This window comes from Panthera uncia (genome assembly GCF_023721935.1).
Source record: "Panthera uncia isolate 11264 chromosome B3 unlocalized genomic scaffold, Puncia_PCG_1.0 HiC_scaffold_1, whole genome shotgun sequence".
Lineage (NCBI taxonomy): Eukaryota > Metazoa > Chordata > Mammalia > Carnivora > Felidae > Panthera > Panthera uncia.
The window spans coordinates 131,517,195-131,530,640 of record NW_026057582.1 but is presented as its reverse complement, the minus strand read 5'-3'; the positions used below and the strand labels follow the sequence as shown (position 1 = coordinate 131,530,640).

Genomic DNA, 13,446 nt, shown 5'->3' with positions numbered 1-13,446 from the left:
GAAAGAATGTTTCTGTTATTTAATTTCTACACTTGGAGAGTATCCATTGCAGAATTCAGTAGCTTGCCATCCATAAAGAGAATAAAAAGTTATTTTAAAATTCTGTAATTTACTAGAACTATTATTTTTTTTTTTTTTAGGAACCTATGGATTTTTGTTTCCAAGTTTACAGAATTTGATGCTCGAAAATTGCATAAATTGTACAAGATGGCTCATAAGAAAAGATCTCAAGAAGAGGAGGTAAAATACAAATTTAATCCTAATTCGTACTAACAGATAAAAGCCAGTTTTGCACAGAGCCAATTCCTTAGTTACTGTTTTTCCCTGGGGAGATGGTCATGGAATGATACTTTTGGTGCTAGAAGGGTCCCTCGTTCTCTGCCCTCCCCTCACAGACGGATGTTCAGGTCCACCACAGCCCTGCCTCCCTGTACTGTGTGCTCCTATGCCATATTAGCTCTGCGCTTTCTCAGCACACTGCACTGGTAGTGAAAGTGACAGACTCGGTGGCTGAAATAGCCAATCTGTTAGAACCAAAGAGTGTTAAAATTCTGACAAGGTGTTGTTACCTGCATTCTTTTTTTTTAATTTTATTTTTGAGAGAGAGCAAGAGAGCGAGAGAGAGAGAGAGAGAGTGAGGGAGGGAGGGAGGGTAAGGGGCAGAAAGAGAAGTAGACACAGAGTCTGAAGCAGGCTCCAGGCTCTGAGCTGTCAGCATGGAGACTGACGCAGGGCTCGAACTCATGGACTGTGAGATTATGACCTGAGCCGAAGTCAGACGCTTAACCAACTGAGCCACCCAAGTGCCCCTACCCTGCGTTCTTATGCCCATAATCATTTATTCTCTCGTCTTGTGGTAGTTTATAAACGTGGCTCTTGATAAGTCATGTGGGCAGAAAATACTTGTTTTGTTCTTTTCTGGGTCACGTATACTTGGTGTTCCTTCCCGCGTTTGTATGTAACGTCCCAGCTACTCACGTAAAGGAGCCAACATGAGAAGGTGCCCAGAAGTTCCTTCCCTTCTTTGGCATAGGGGGATGGGCACATAAATGCCTTAGCTGATTTTGAAGACATGCCCATTCACGGATCTGCTGACCTGCCACATCAGCCCTTTAGGGCCCCCAAATCAGCCATTTAGAGCCAGTCTCTGGACATTTAATACCTCCTCCACTAACCTGTCAGCTCCTCAAAGGCAGAGATATTATGCTTCTCATCCTCTGCTATATCCTCAGTGCCTGGAAAGGTACTGGGCACAGCGAAGGTGCTTAGAAGTATTTGTTGCATGAACTTAACATGCTTAGTAGTGTGTTGTACTGTAGAATAGTATGCTCAAGTAGCTTATAATTTAGAAGAATATGGTATGGTAGTAATATATAGAGATAATATACTAGTATCATTGAACGTTAATGTAAATTTTAAGCAGTATAAAAGTTTGCAAGGATGGTCAGGAAAAGCCTGAGGAGGGAATGAAATAGTGGGAAAGACCCTGTAGTGGGGAGTGAAAGTTACGATGAGGGTTTATAGCTGAACACACGATGGTAAAGGGGCCACGTTAGTCTAAGTATCAGCAATTAGCATATTGAACAAAAATAGTGGTCCTGCTGCTGGGGTGTGCACTATCACAGCCTTCTGGAGGGACAGTTCAGTCAGATTTGTCAAAAGACAAAAACAGTTCTTCTGAGAATTTAATGAGGTAATTAAGGATTTAAACATGTTTATTGTGGAAATGACTTGAATGCCCAACAATAAAAAATAGATTAACTAGATTATGATATATTCATGCTGGGGAATATTATTCGGCCATAATACAATAGTGTAAGTAAGTGTTTACGTGAGAAAATTTTCATAATGTGTTAAGTGAAAGAAGAATACCAAATAATATTTTTGTTGTTAAAAAAAAAAAAAAATAACACACACACATATAAACACAAGCTTAGAAAGATATGGACCAAATCGCAGACATTAATTTCTTTGGTAGTGAGATTTTAGGGCACTTTACATTATTTTTTGCTGTTGCTGTTCTTATTATATTTTCTAATATTTTTCTATTACATATTCTTGTGTGGTAAAGAAGTAAATAAACATTGAGATGTTTAGCTTGATGACTTTGGCGTAGGAACTAGTTCCCACTGGGCTAGTCAGAGGTTGTTTGCTCTAGTTAGTCTAGGAAAGTTGTGTTCCTACTTTTACATGGTCCAAGATGAGTCTCTGAGAAGGCTGACAGCCCGGGCATCTGTCCTGGGCGGGCCCTGTGCAGTGGCACCCAGCAGCCCATGCACACGGTCTTACAGTGACTTGCCAGGGGAGCGTGACTTTCTTGTCAGAGCAGCAGGGGGAGTTCAGGGAAACTTATGAACATGGTTTATAAGAATATAGTAGATGGCAGGTTGGAAGCCGGAAGAGGGGCAAGAGGGTAATACTTAGAGGTGGTGACCTCTGTACTATTCTTGGGAATTCAGCCTGGGGTCTTAAGATTCTTTGGTTTCCTTTTATTCTCAGGAGCAAAAGAAGAAAGATGATGTGATTGGTGGTAAGAAGCCATTTCGACCAGAGGCCTCAGGCTCCAGCCGGGACTCCCTGATATCTCAGTCCCACACCCCACACAACCTTCACCCTCAGAAGCCTCACTTGCCTGCCTCCCATGGCCCACAGATGCACGGACACCCAAGAGATAACTATAATCACCCCAACAAAAGACACTTTAGTAATGCAGGTAGGTCATTAAGTGGAGTTTTAAAAAGAGATGCCAAAAGAATCATTGTATTTTCCGAAAATAGCTAGACCTTTGTACTTTATTCTCCTTCAACACTTTACTGTGTTCTTTTGTCTTAGTGACACAGCACATGAAGTAAAGATCCAAAAGGCTCCAGCTCTAAGAAGAACATGGCCACCATCATAAACAAATGACAGACTGAGAGAAACAATTTACATTATATAGGACAGTCACATGGTTAAAACTGCTAATACTGAAAGAGCCTTGTAAATTGGTAACAAAAGAATAACCAAATAGAAAAATGGGCAAAGGTTAGGAGTTGGGAATTCATACAGAAGAGGAAATTCAAATGGCCAATATGACAAGATGGCCAGCATTGCTGTTAGGGAAGTGTAAATTAAAGCAATGGTAAGCTAACCAATTTTTTTTTTTTTTTCGGCCATTCAGATCAACAAAAGTTAAAAGGGTGAAATACATACAAATTGCTAAGAGTGTGAATTGCTACAATCTTTCCAAGAATTAATCTCAAATATCTTAAATACATAAGCCCCTTTTCTGTATGTATGAGGATGCCATTCAGTCTTAGAATGGCAAAAAGTTGGAAATAACTTGAATATCCATTAATAGGAGAATCATTGGATAAATAGTAGGACATTTGTACTCTAAGTATTATCATCAATTATTAAAAAGAATGAGTTCGGAGCCTGGAGCCTGTTTCCGATTCTGTGTCTCCCTCTCTCTCTGCCCCTCCCCCATTCATGCTGTGTCTCTCTCTGTCCCAAAAATAAATAAAAAACGTTGAAAAAAAAAATTAAAAAAAAAAAAAAAAAGAATGAGTTGACTTTATAGATCAGCAACAAAATCTGTGTGTCTGTGTTTAAATTTATTGAGGTGACAATCATATAACATAAACTTTACCATTTTATTTTTTATTTCTTTTTAAATGTATTCATTTTTTTTCCTGTTTTTGACATTTAGTTTTAAAATTTATCTACTTGTTTATTTTTAAATTTACATCCAAGTTAGCATATAGTGCAATAATGATTTCAGGAGTAGATTCCAGTGATTCATCCCCTATTTATAACACCCAGTGCTCATCCCAACAAGTGTCTTCCTTAATGCCCCTTACCCATTTATCCCATCCCCCTACCTATAACCCCTCCAGCAACCCTCAATTTGTTCTCTATATTTAGGAGTCTCTTATTTTGTCCCCCTCCCTGTTTTTATATTATTTTTGCTTCCCTTCCCTTACATTCATCTGTTTTGTATCTTAAGTTAAACTTTACCATTTTAAATACCCAATTCAATGGCATTTAGTACACTCAGTGTTGTGCAACCACCACTTCTATCTTAGTTGCAAAACATTTCCATCACCTCAAATGGAAATCCCACATCCAGGAGACGGTTTGTCCCCATTCCTTCTTCTCAGCCTCCGCAGTCCCCAGTCTGTATCCTGTCTATCTGGATTCATGTATTTTGGACATTGCATATTAATGGAATCATACTATGTGTGTCTGACTTCTGTTTTCAAGGTTTATGTTTTGTTTGTTTGTTTGTTTGTTTGTTTTTATAATATAACTTTATTTTTTACTTTTAAAAATTTACATCCAAATTAGTATATAGTGAAGCAACGATTTCAGGAGTAGATTCCTTAATGCCCCTTACCCATTTAGCCCACCCCCCCTTCGCACACCCCCTCCAGCAACCCTCAGTTTGTTCTCCATATTTATGAGTCTCTTTTGTCCCCCTCCCTGTTTCTATATTATTTTTGTTTCCCTTCCCTTATGTTCATCTGTTTTGTCTCTTAAAGTCCTCATATGAGTGAAGTCATATGATTTTTGTCTTTCTCTAATTTCACTTAACATAATACCCTCCAGTTCCATCCACGTAGTTGCAAATGGCAAGATTTCATTCTTTTTGATTGCCGAGTAATACTCCATTGCATATATATACCACATTCATCCATCGATGGACATTTGGGCTCTTTCCATACTTTGGTTATTATGGATAGTGCTGCTATAAACATGGGGGTGCATGTGTCCCTTTGAAACAGCATACCTGTATCCCTTGGATAAATGCCTAGCAGTGCAATTGCTGGGTCGTAGGGTAGTTCTGTTTTTAGTTTTTTGAGAAACCTCCATACTGTTTTCCAGAGTGGCTGCACCAGCTTGCATTCCCACCAACAATGCAAAAGAGATCCTCTTTCTCCACATCCTTACCAACATCTGTTGTTGCCTGAGTTGTTAATGTGAGCCATTCTGACAGGTGTAAGGTGGTATCTCATTGTGGTTTGGATTTGTATTTCCCTGATGATGAGTGATGTGGAGCATTTTTTCATGTGTTGGTTGGCCATCTGGATGTCTTCTTTGGAGAAGTGTCTATTCATGTCTTTGCCCATTTCCTCACTGGATTATTTGTTTTTTTGGCTGTTTTGTATGTTGTTTTTTTTAAATAGTTCATTATTCTTAATGTATGTTTTTAGTTTATTCTCAAGTTAGTTAACACACAGTGTGGTCTTGTCTTCAGGAATAGATTTCTGTGATTCATCTCTTACATATGACACCCAGTGCTCATTCTAACAAGTGCCCTCCTCAATGCCCATCACCCATTTTCCCCATGCCCCCCAACCCCCTACCCCATCAACCCTCAGTTTGTTCTCTGTATTTATATGGTTTGCTTCCCTCTCTGTTCTTATTTCTCTTTCCCTTTCCCTTTCCCTATGGTCATCTGTTAAGTTTCTCAAATTCCATATATGAGTGATATCATATGATATGTATCTTTCTCTGACTGACTTATTTTGCTTAGCATAAAACCCTCCAGTTCCATCCATGTTGTTGCAGATGGCAAGATTTCATTCTTTTTCATCATCGAGTAGTATTCCATTGTGAATGTATGTACCACATCTTCTTTATCCACTCATCAGTCAATGGACATTTGCGCTCTTTCCATAATTGGACTATTGTTGAAAGCGCTGCTATAAACATTGGGGTACATGTGCCCCTTCAAATGACACCTGTATCCTTTGGATAAATTCCTAGTAGTGCAATTGCTGGGTCATAGAGTAGTTCTATTTTTAAGCTTTTGAGGAACCTCCACACTTTTCCAGGGTGGCTGCACCAGTTTGCATTCCCACCAACAGTGCAAGAGGGTTCCCCTTACTCCACATCCTCGCCAACATGTGTTGTTTCTTGAGTTGTTAATTTTAGCCATTGTGACAGGCGTGAGGTGGTATCTCAATGTGGTTTTGTAGGTCTGTCTGTGTTGTAATGGGTATCAGTACCTCACTCCTTCCTGTGGCTGAATAACATCGCATTGTGTGGGTACACACCACAGTCTGTTATCCATTCATCTGTTGGGGTTGTTTCTACTTTTTGGCTATTGTGAATAGTACTGCTGTGAAAATCTGTGTGTAAGTTACTTTTGAGTACCTATTTTCAGTTCTTTTGGGTATATACCTAGTAGTGGAATTGCTGGGTTATGTGGTAATTCTAATTTAATTTTTTGAGGAACCATCAAACGTTTTCTGTAGTGTATGTTTGAATGTTGTTTTGAATGCTTATTCAGAACAATACTGTGTTTGAATTAGTATCGAGAAAGTTGTGAAAACACACACTATATATAGCATACATAGAAGTCCTAGTATAGGATTTTGCAAAGAATCAAATATTCCATAATAATCTTAATGAAGTGTACATTTCTTTCTAAACTTCAGTTTTAGGATTTCCATTTGATTTCTTTTGAAAAATACATTTCATTCTTGTAAAATTCTCAGGCTTTTAGAAAACTTGATTTTCTTCATCTTTTCCTCTGTTTTTGAGCATACGAATTAAGTTATTTAAAAATCTTTGCTAAGTCCAGTATCTCAATTCTTGTGAATCATTTTCTGTTGTGTGTTTTATTTTTCTTGGTTTTCATCCATATATTTCTGTCTTTGGCATGCCTAGTTATTTTTGATTAAGTGGGGGAACCTATGTTTTAAAAATTGTGGAAGCTCCAAGAGCACCTGGGTGGCTCAGTCAGTCAAGCATCCAATTCTTGATCTCGGTTCAGGTCTGATCTCAGCGTCGTAAGTTCAAGCCCCATGCCAGGCTCCATGCAGGGTGTGGAGCCTACTTGAAAAAAAAATTATGGAAGCTTCAGATGGTGTTGCTTTCCTAGAGAGGATTCATTCTTTCCTCCCCAAGAGCACATGGAGTGTAAGACGATCATTCTGGTCTAGTCGTCTAGTCTGCCTCTGGGCTCCCCTGTTCCTGGGGCTTAGCTCTTCAGAGTGCTCAGCAGAGGGCCTGGAGCATTTTCTGCCCCTCATCTTCTGCAGGCCCTAGACTCGAATCTTGGTTTTCTCAGCACCATGAGACTACCTGGACTGCTCTGCTCTTCTGAGGCTTAGGTCTTCAGCCTTCTTCTCCCTGCAGATTCAGCACTTACCTTAAGGGAAGACTGGATGTGTGTTTGAGCCCTTCAAGTCTGCCATGTCCCTCTAGCCTAGAAAGACCACCGAAGGCTCAGCTTGTGCTGGTAAAAGCTCAGATATTCAGCCCCTTGCCTGTGCTCAGAATCACAGGCCTCCCCAATGACTACAGCGGTCACCTTACCTCTCTAAGGTTTTCTGCTCTTCAGTCTTAATGCCTTCTAGTCTAGTCCTGAATGCCCTGTCTACTCTTTGATGTCCTCAAACAGGTAATTTTTGTTTATCTGGCCTTTCTTACTGTCCTTGGCGGAGCGTAATTCTGCTGTAAGCTACCCTGAATTGCCTGGAAGCACAAGTGCCAGGTCTTCTAATGTTACAAATCTAAGTAGTTCTGAGTTAATTGATCCCCATTTGATTCAGGGGGACAAAAGGTAATTACTCTACAAGAGTAATTCCTCTCGAGAGGAAGAGAGAGAGAGGGAGAGGGAGAGCGAGCGAGATATATCCATGTTCGTAGATCTGATTGTATTATCTGTATTGACTTTTTCCTGGGATCAGACTGGTTTTGTGTTATTCGTGTGATGTCACTGATTTTGTATTCTGATCCTTTGAAAGAACTCTTCTTATATCACTGTAGTCTTTTATTTAAGTCTTGGATTCTTCACCCATCTCCTAAATAGCTCAGTACTTCCTAACAGCGACCTACCTCATGATGGGTTCAAGAAGAAAGAAAAGCACTGTTCAGTTCCTCTGGAAATAAATGAGTTGGCTTGATTTGTAAGCCTCTCCATGATACCGCAGACACTGACACCCCATTTGAAATACTACTTTCCATTTGAAGCCATCGCCAAGTGATTGGTTTTCATGTTGTGAATGTGTCTCTTTTTGTTGTTGTCTGTTAAGTTATTAGGTTGAATAGTTAAAGTTTTTTTACTTCTTGGTCGTCTGGCCTGATCCACAACCAGAGCAGCAGGGAATTTAAGCCACTGGCTGAGTGTGTTATCAGTTCCTAAGCTGTCAGGTTCCTTCATTATTCTTTGGCTCTATAGAAAAGTATTTAGAAGACCAGCAGCATGAGTAGAGGGGTATCTACTTGGTGGCTTATTTTTGGTGTTAATATAGTTGTAGATAGAAGACGAATTTCCCATGAGGCCACATAGTTCTTCTGGGTAAGCCTGTGTCCCAGTTTCCTAAGGCGCCACAAACTGGGAAATGTATTTTTACACACTTTTGGAGGCCAGAAGTCTGCACTGAGTGTTGGTCGGTTGTCTCTCTCTGGGAGATGTGGGGGAGGATCTGGTCCCTGCCTCTCTCCTGGCTTGTAGTGGCCACCAGCAGCCCTTGTTGCTGCTTGACTTCTGGTTGCATTCTTCCCGTCTCTGCCTCCATCTCTAGTGTTTCCTTGTCTCAGACCTCCCTCTGCCTTTCTCTTAGAAGAATATCTGTCATTGGGTTTAGGGCCCAACCTACATCTAAGATGATCTCATCTCAGAATCCTTAATTACATATATAAAGACCCAGTTTCCCGGTAAAGTCACTTACAGATTCTGAGTGGACATACATTTTGGGGGTCACACTTAAACCCACTATAGCCTCCATTCTGGACTTTTATGTGTTTACTGCCTTTCTGATTAAAATAAGTGTGATTCTTCTGAAGGAAAAGGGAGGCTATAGAAGCTGAAACAGATATCAGTTTGGCCCTACCTTTGAGAGTTAGTGTATTGATCCAAATCCAACGTTAGAGGATTCACTTTTTATAGGAAGAGGTTTATCTCCTTGATGTGGGCTGGGAAAGAGTAGTAGTAGAATCAGTATGAATAGCCTGGAAATATTTTCAGAGACCAGGCACTGGCTGACCATGTTATCTGTAGCAGTGGGTAAATAAAGTTGAGATGTGTAAACAGAAGATACCAGTTTATGGCTATGAAACTCAGCAGTTCTGTTTTCTGAATTAATGTTTAGGGTTTTTTTTGTTTTTTGTTTCTGGGTTTTTTTTGAGTGAAATCTCGTTTTAAGGGTCTGCCCCAGATTGGAGGGTAAAGAGGCAAGGAAAAGAAAAAGCAGTAATTTTTATGATTTCATAAGGAGAAAAGCAGTGAGTTTTCTTTTGCCTTCAAAGTTGAGGGAGAGAAGGTTGGGACTCATTACTGGTATGTTTACCAGCAGCAAAAAGGCTAGGAAGGAGGAAATTTAATGTCTATTTATATAACGTGTCAGCCTTTGAGTTTAAACTTCAGTGGGTGTGAAATTCAGCCATTTTTTGAAGTCACGAAACTGTTCTTTCTTTTCTTGCAGATCGAGGAGACTGGCAGAGGGAAAGAAAGTTCAACTATGGTGGTGGCAACAGCAATCCTCCGTGGGGTAGTGACCGGCACCACCAGTATGAGCAGCACTGGTACAAGGACCACCATTATGGGGACCGGCGACACATGGACGCCCACCGCTCTGGGAGCTACAGACCCAACAATCTGTCCAGAAAAAGACCTTATGACCAGTACAGTAGCGACCGAGACCACAGGGGACACAGAGATTATTATGACAGGTAGGCAGAATGTCCCGAGACACCAGGCCGACCTCTGCCAGGAGTCTCACTGGTTAAGGGGAAGAGATAAGTGACATACACATTAATGTACTTATTAAATGTTCACTGAACATCTCATCCTGTGCCAGTCATGGTCCCTAGTCTGAACCAATGTTTTTGCCATCAGGACATCCTCAGGGTGTTGGGGAGGAATTACGGTGTAGACAGCTGATATGGTGTGCTAAGTGGATGATTGAAAGTAGAGGTTTTGAGTTTTTCCTGAGGACTGAGGCAGAGAGGAAGTTGCTGATTGTTGATTTGAGCCTTGAAGAGTCTGCTAAACAGAAAGGGGAATGGGTATCACAGGCCCAGGCCAAGGGTGAGCATCCAAAGAGGGAAGTCCAGAAGATGGACGCATTGGATAGTAAGAAGGCCTTGAATGCCAGATTATAGGTCTTAAGTTGTGTTCTCTGGGTCATAGGGAGCCATTTGCAGTTTTATCCTTCTACTTGTACAGGAAAAGAGTTTTGTGTCTTCTGTGGAAATGTAGGAAAGTGGTAGCTTTGAAACATTAGAGCCCACGACCAAAATTATTGAGCTTGATGTGAGGCTCTCAGATACACTGGGTAGCAGGGATCCTGAGATGGGTCCCAGCCTGTGGACCTTGCCTGCCACCAGTCCACAGTTTAGGGGTGAAAGACTTGTGAAGTTTTACCCTGTCTACAGCTATACACTACCATTAATGAGCCAAGATTGTAACTTGGGAGAGTTACCAAGTATATAGGAAGGGCTAAAGTTTTCTGTATTCTTCCTAGAATAGGACTTGACTATATTTTAACCTCACAGCAACTTTGGCTTTTCTTAGGCTAACGACATGCTTTGCTTGGACTTGAATTTAAATTTGGAAAATTTCCTATTCAGCATCTCCCTTTTTGGAGGATCTGGTAACACATTATATAGCCACGTAGCAGCTGTCTCCTTTAGAGGAGGTTTCAACTGAACCCCTTTGCTCCCGCCCTTCTGTCTCATCTTGTGTGGCTCCAGTGGGCATTTGCCCTGCATTTCTTTGTGTAGATCTGTATTTCTATTCAGCATCACTCTTTTTCTGCCCAAAGGACTTTTATTTTAGTATGGGTCCGCTGGGGATAAATTCTTCCAGCATTTGTATGTCTGAGAGAGTCTTTAGTTTGCCTTCATTTGTGAAAGATACTTTGCTGGGTATAAATTCCCAGGTTAACACTTTCCGTACTTTAAAGATGTTCCTCTTCTGTCTGCTTGCTCTGTTTCTGATGGAAAATCTGTCATCTTTATAAAACATGGCTTTTTTTCCTTCATTACTGGTTTTTAGCCATTTGGTTGTAGTGCTGCATCCTGCTGTATTTTTCCTCATGTTTGTTTTGTTTGGGAAGTGTTGAACTTGGATCTGTGGGTTTGTCTTAACTATCAAATTAGGAAGATTTTTTTTTTTCAACCATTATTTCATCAGTGTTTTCCTGTCCTACCTCCCTCATCTCCTGTGGAGATCCCACTTAAACCTGTATTAAGCTGTTTGCATTGATTGCTGTCACAGCTCACTAATGCTCTGCTTATTTTTTTTAAATTTTGTTTTCTTTCTGTCTCAGTCGGATAGTTTCTGTTGGCTGTGTCTACAAGTTCACTAAGATTTTCTTTTTCAATGTCTAACCTGCCTTGAACCCCATACAATATATTTTGCATTTCATACATTATAGTTGTATTTCTAGAAGTTGTATTTGAGCTTTTTTTTTTTTTTTAACTTAAATCTTTCTAACCTTTTGAAATCTGGAATATAGTTTAAAAATAGTTTTTAGGGCACCTGGGCGACTTGGTTGCGTGTCTGACTCTTGATTCAGCTCAGGTCATGATCCCAGGGTCGTGGGATCAATCCCCTTGTCGGGCTCCATGCTCTGTGTAGAGCCTGCTTAAGATTAAGATTCTCCCTAGGGGTGCCTGGGTGGCTCAGTTGGTTGAGCATCTGACTTTGGCTCAGGTCATGATCTTGCAGTTCATGGGTTCCAGCGCTGTGTCAGGGGCTCTGTGCTGATAGCTCGGAGCCTGGAGCCTGCTTCGGATTCTGTGTTTCCCTCTCTCTCTGCCCATCTGCCGCTCACTCTCTGTCTCTCAAAAATAAATAAACATTAAAAAAATTAAAAAAACAAACTTCTTTCTCTTTCTGCTCCTCTCCCATCACTCTCTCTAAAACAAATAAATAAAATGAAATAAAAGTAAAAGCAGCAGCTCTCAAAGATGATAGTTCTCCTTTTAAATATAAAAAAAATAGTTTTTATATCATTGTTGTCTGATTCTACCATTTGGATTAGTTGTAGCTGATTAACTTATCTCCTCATTATGGTCCTTCCTCTTTTTTCCATGCCTAGTAATTTTTGATTAGATGCCTCACTGAGTGCTGGATATTTTGTATTCCTATAAATATTCTGGAACTCTGTTCTGAGAAATAGGTTATCTAGAGGCAATTTGATTCTTTCAGCTCTTGCTGTTAAGATTTGTCAGAATGAGAACAATGCTCTGGCAGTCTAATTGTTCCCCCTCACTAGGGTAAGAACACTTTGTTGTACTCCACTGATGTCCCTTGAAGCTTGAGGCTTTTTGGTGTGGCTGGCGAGAACAGGGCCCTTGTACCTCTAATCTTCTGGGTGGTTCTTTTCCTGGCCTTGGATAGTTTCTTCACATATACACACTTTATAGTGCTCAATTGAATACCCAAGGGGAACCCTTTGCAGGTCTTTGAACTTCTTTCTGGGTGCAGAATTCTCTTTTGCATTCCATCCTGTGAGCTCCAGCTGACTTGGTTCTGCCCCCTGCCTCTCAACTGAGGACGTCTCCCCTTCCCTGTGCTGAGGCCTGGAAACTGTCTCAGGGCAATGAGTGGGGTTGTTATAAGCCTCATCTTACTACTTTTCCATCCCTCAGGGAATCGCTGGTCTTTGTTAATGGACATCTGGTATCTTTAAAACCATTTTTTGTCCCTTTCTGCTTGTTCCAGGTAGGAGGGTGAGTCTAGTTCCCCGTATTCCACCTTGACTGGAAGTTGAAGTCACCAGCTCTCTCTCTGTTGTTTAATGAGGGGAAATTCACATAAACTGAATTAACTGTTTTAAAGCAAACAATTCAGTGACCTTTAATACATCCACAATGTTGTGCAACCACCGCTGGTGTTAAGTTCCAGATGCTTTCATTGTCCTGAAGAAAACCCCATGGCCCTTAAGCAGTCACTCCATTCTATCTCTGCAGCTCCAGATAATCACCAATCTGTATTTTGTTTTTATGGATTTACTTGTCTTGGATATTTTGTATAAATGAAATCAAGCAAGATGTGGCCTTTTGTGACTGGCTTCTTTGGACACTTAGCATAATGCTTGAGTCTCATCCACACTGTAGCTTGCATTGTAGTACTTCTTTTTGTGGCTGAGTAATATTCCATTGTATATATATGCCACAGTTTGTTCATCCATTCATTGATGGACATTTGAATTGTTTCCACCTTTGGCCATTGTACATAGTGCTGCTGTGAACATGAGCGCAAAATTATTTGTTGGAATATCTGTTTTCAGTTCTTTTGGGTCTATACCTAAGAGGTAATTGTTAGTTGTATGGGAATTCTACATTTGGCTTCTTAGAAACCACCTGTTTTCCACAGTGGCTGAAACATTTTACATTCCTACTAGCATTGTATGAGAGTTGCAATTTTCCCACATCTTTGCCAACACTTACTTTCTGTGTGTGTGTGTGTGTGTGTGTGTGTGTGTGTGTGTGTGTGTGTGT

The 13,446-nt window shown here is 40.5% G+C and overlaps 1 protein-coding gene across 7 annotated transcripts in view; it reads left to right on the top strand.

Annotated features, from left to right (window-relative positions):
• Positions 1-13,446, top strand: part of CHD2 (chromodomain helicase DNA binding protein 2) — a 124,173-nt gene that overhangs the window by 105,605 nt on the left and 5,122 nt on the right. For 6 of the 7 annotated variants that reach the window (XM_049614060.1, XM_049614058.1, XM_049614056.1 and 3 more), the window contains 3 exons: positions 141-240; positions 2,500-2,713; positions 9,420-9,666. In XM_049614060.1, the coding sequence (XP_049470017.1) occupies positions 141-240; positions 2,500-2,713; positions 9,420-9,666 (561 nt within the window). Of the gene's footprint in view, positions 1-140; positions 241-2,499; positions 2,714-2,832; positions 3,406-9,419; positions 9,667-13,446 lie in introns of those variants that run through there. The other variant, XM_049614061.1, reaches the window with a different exon arrangement.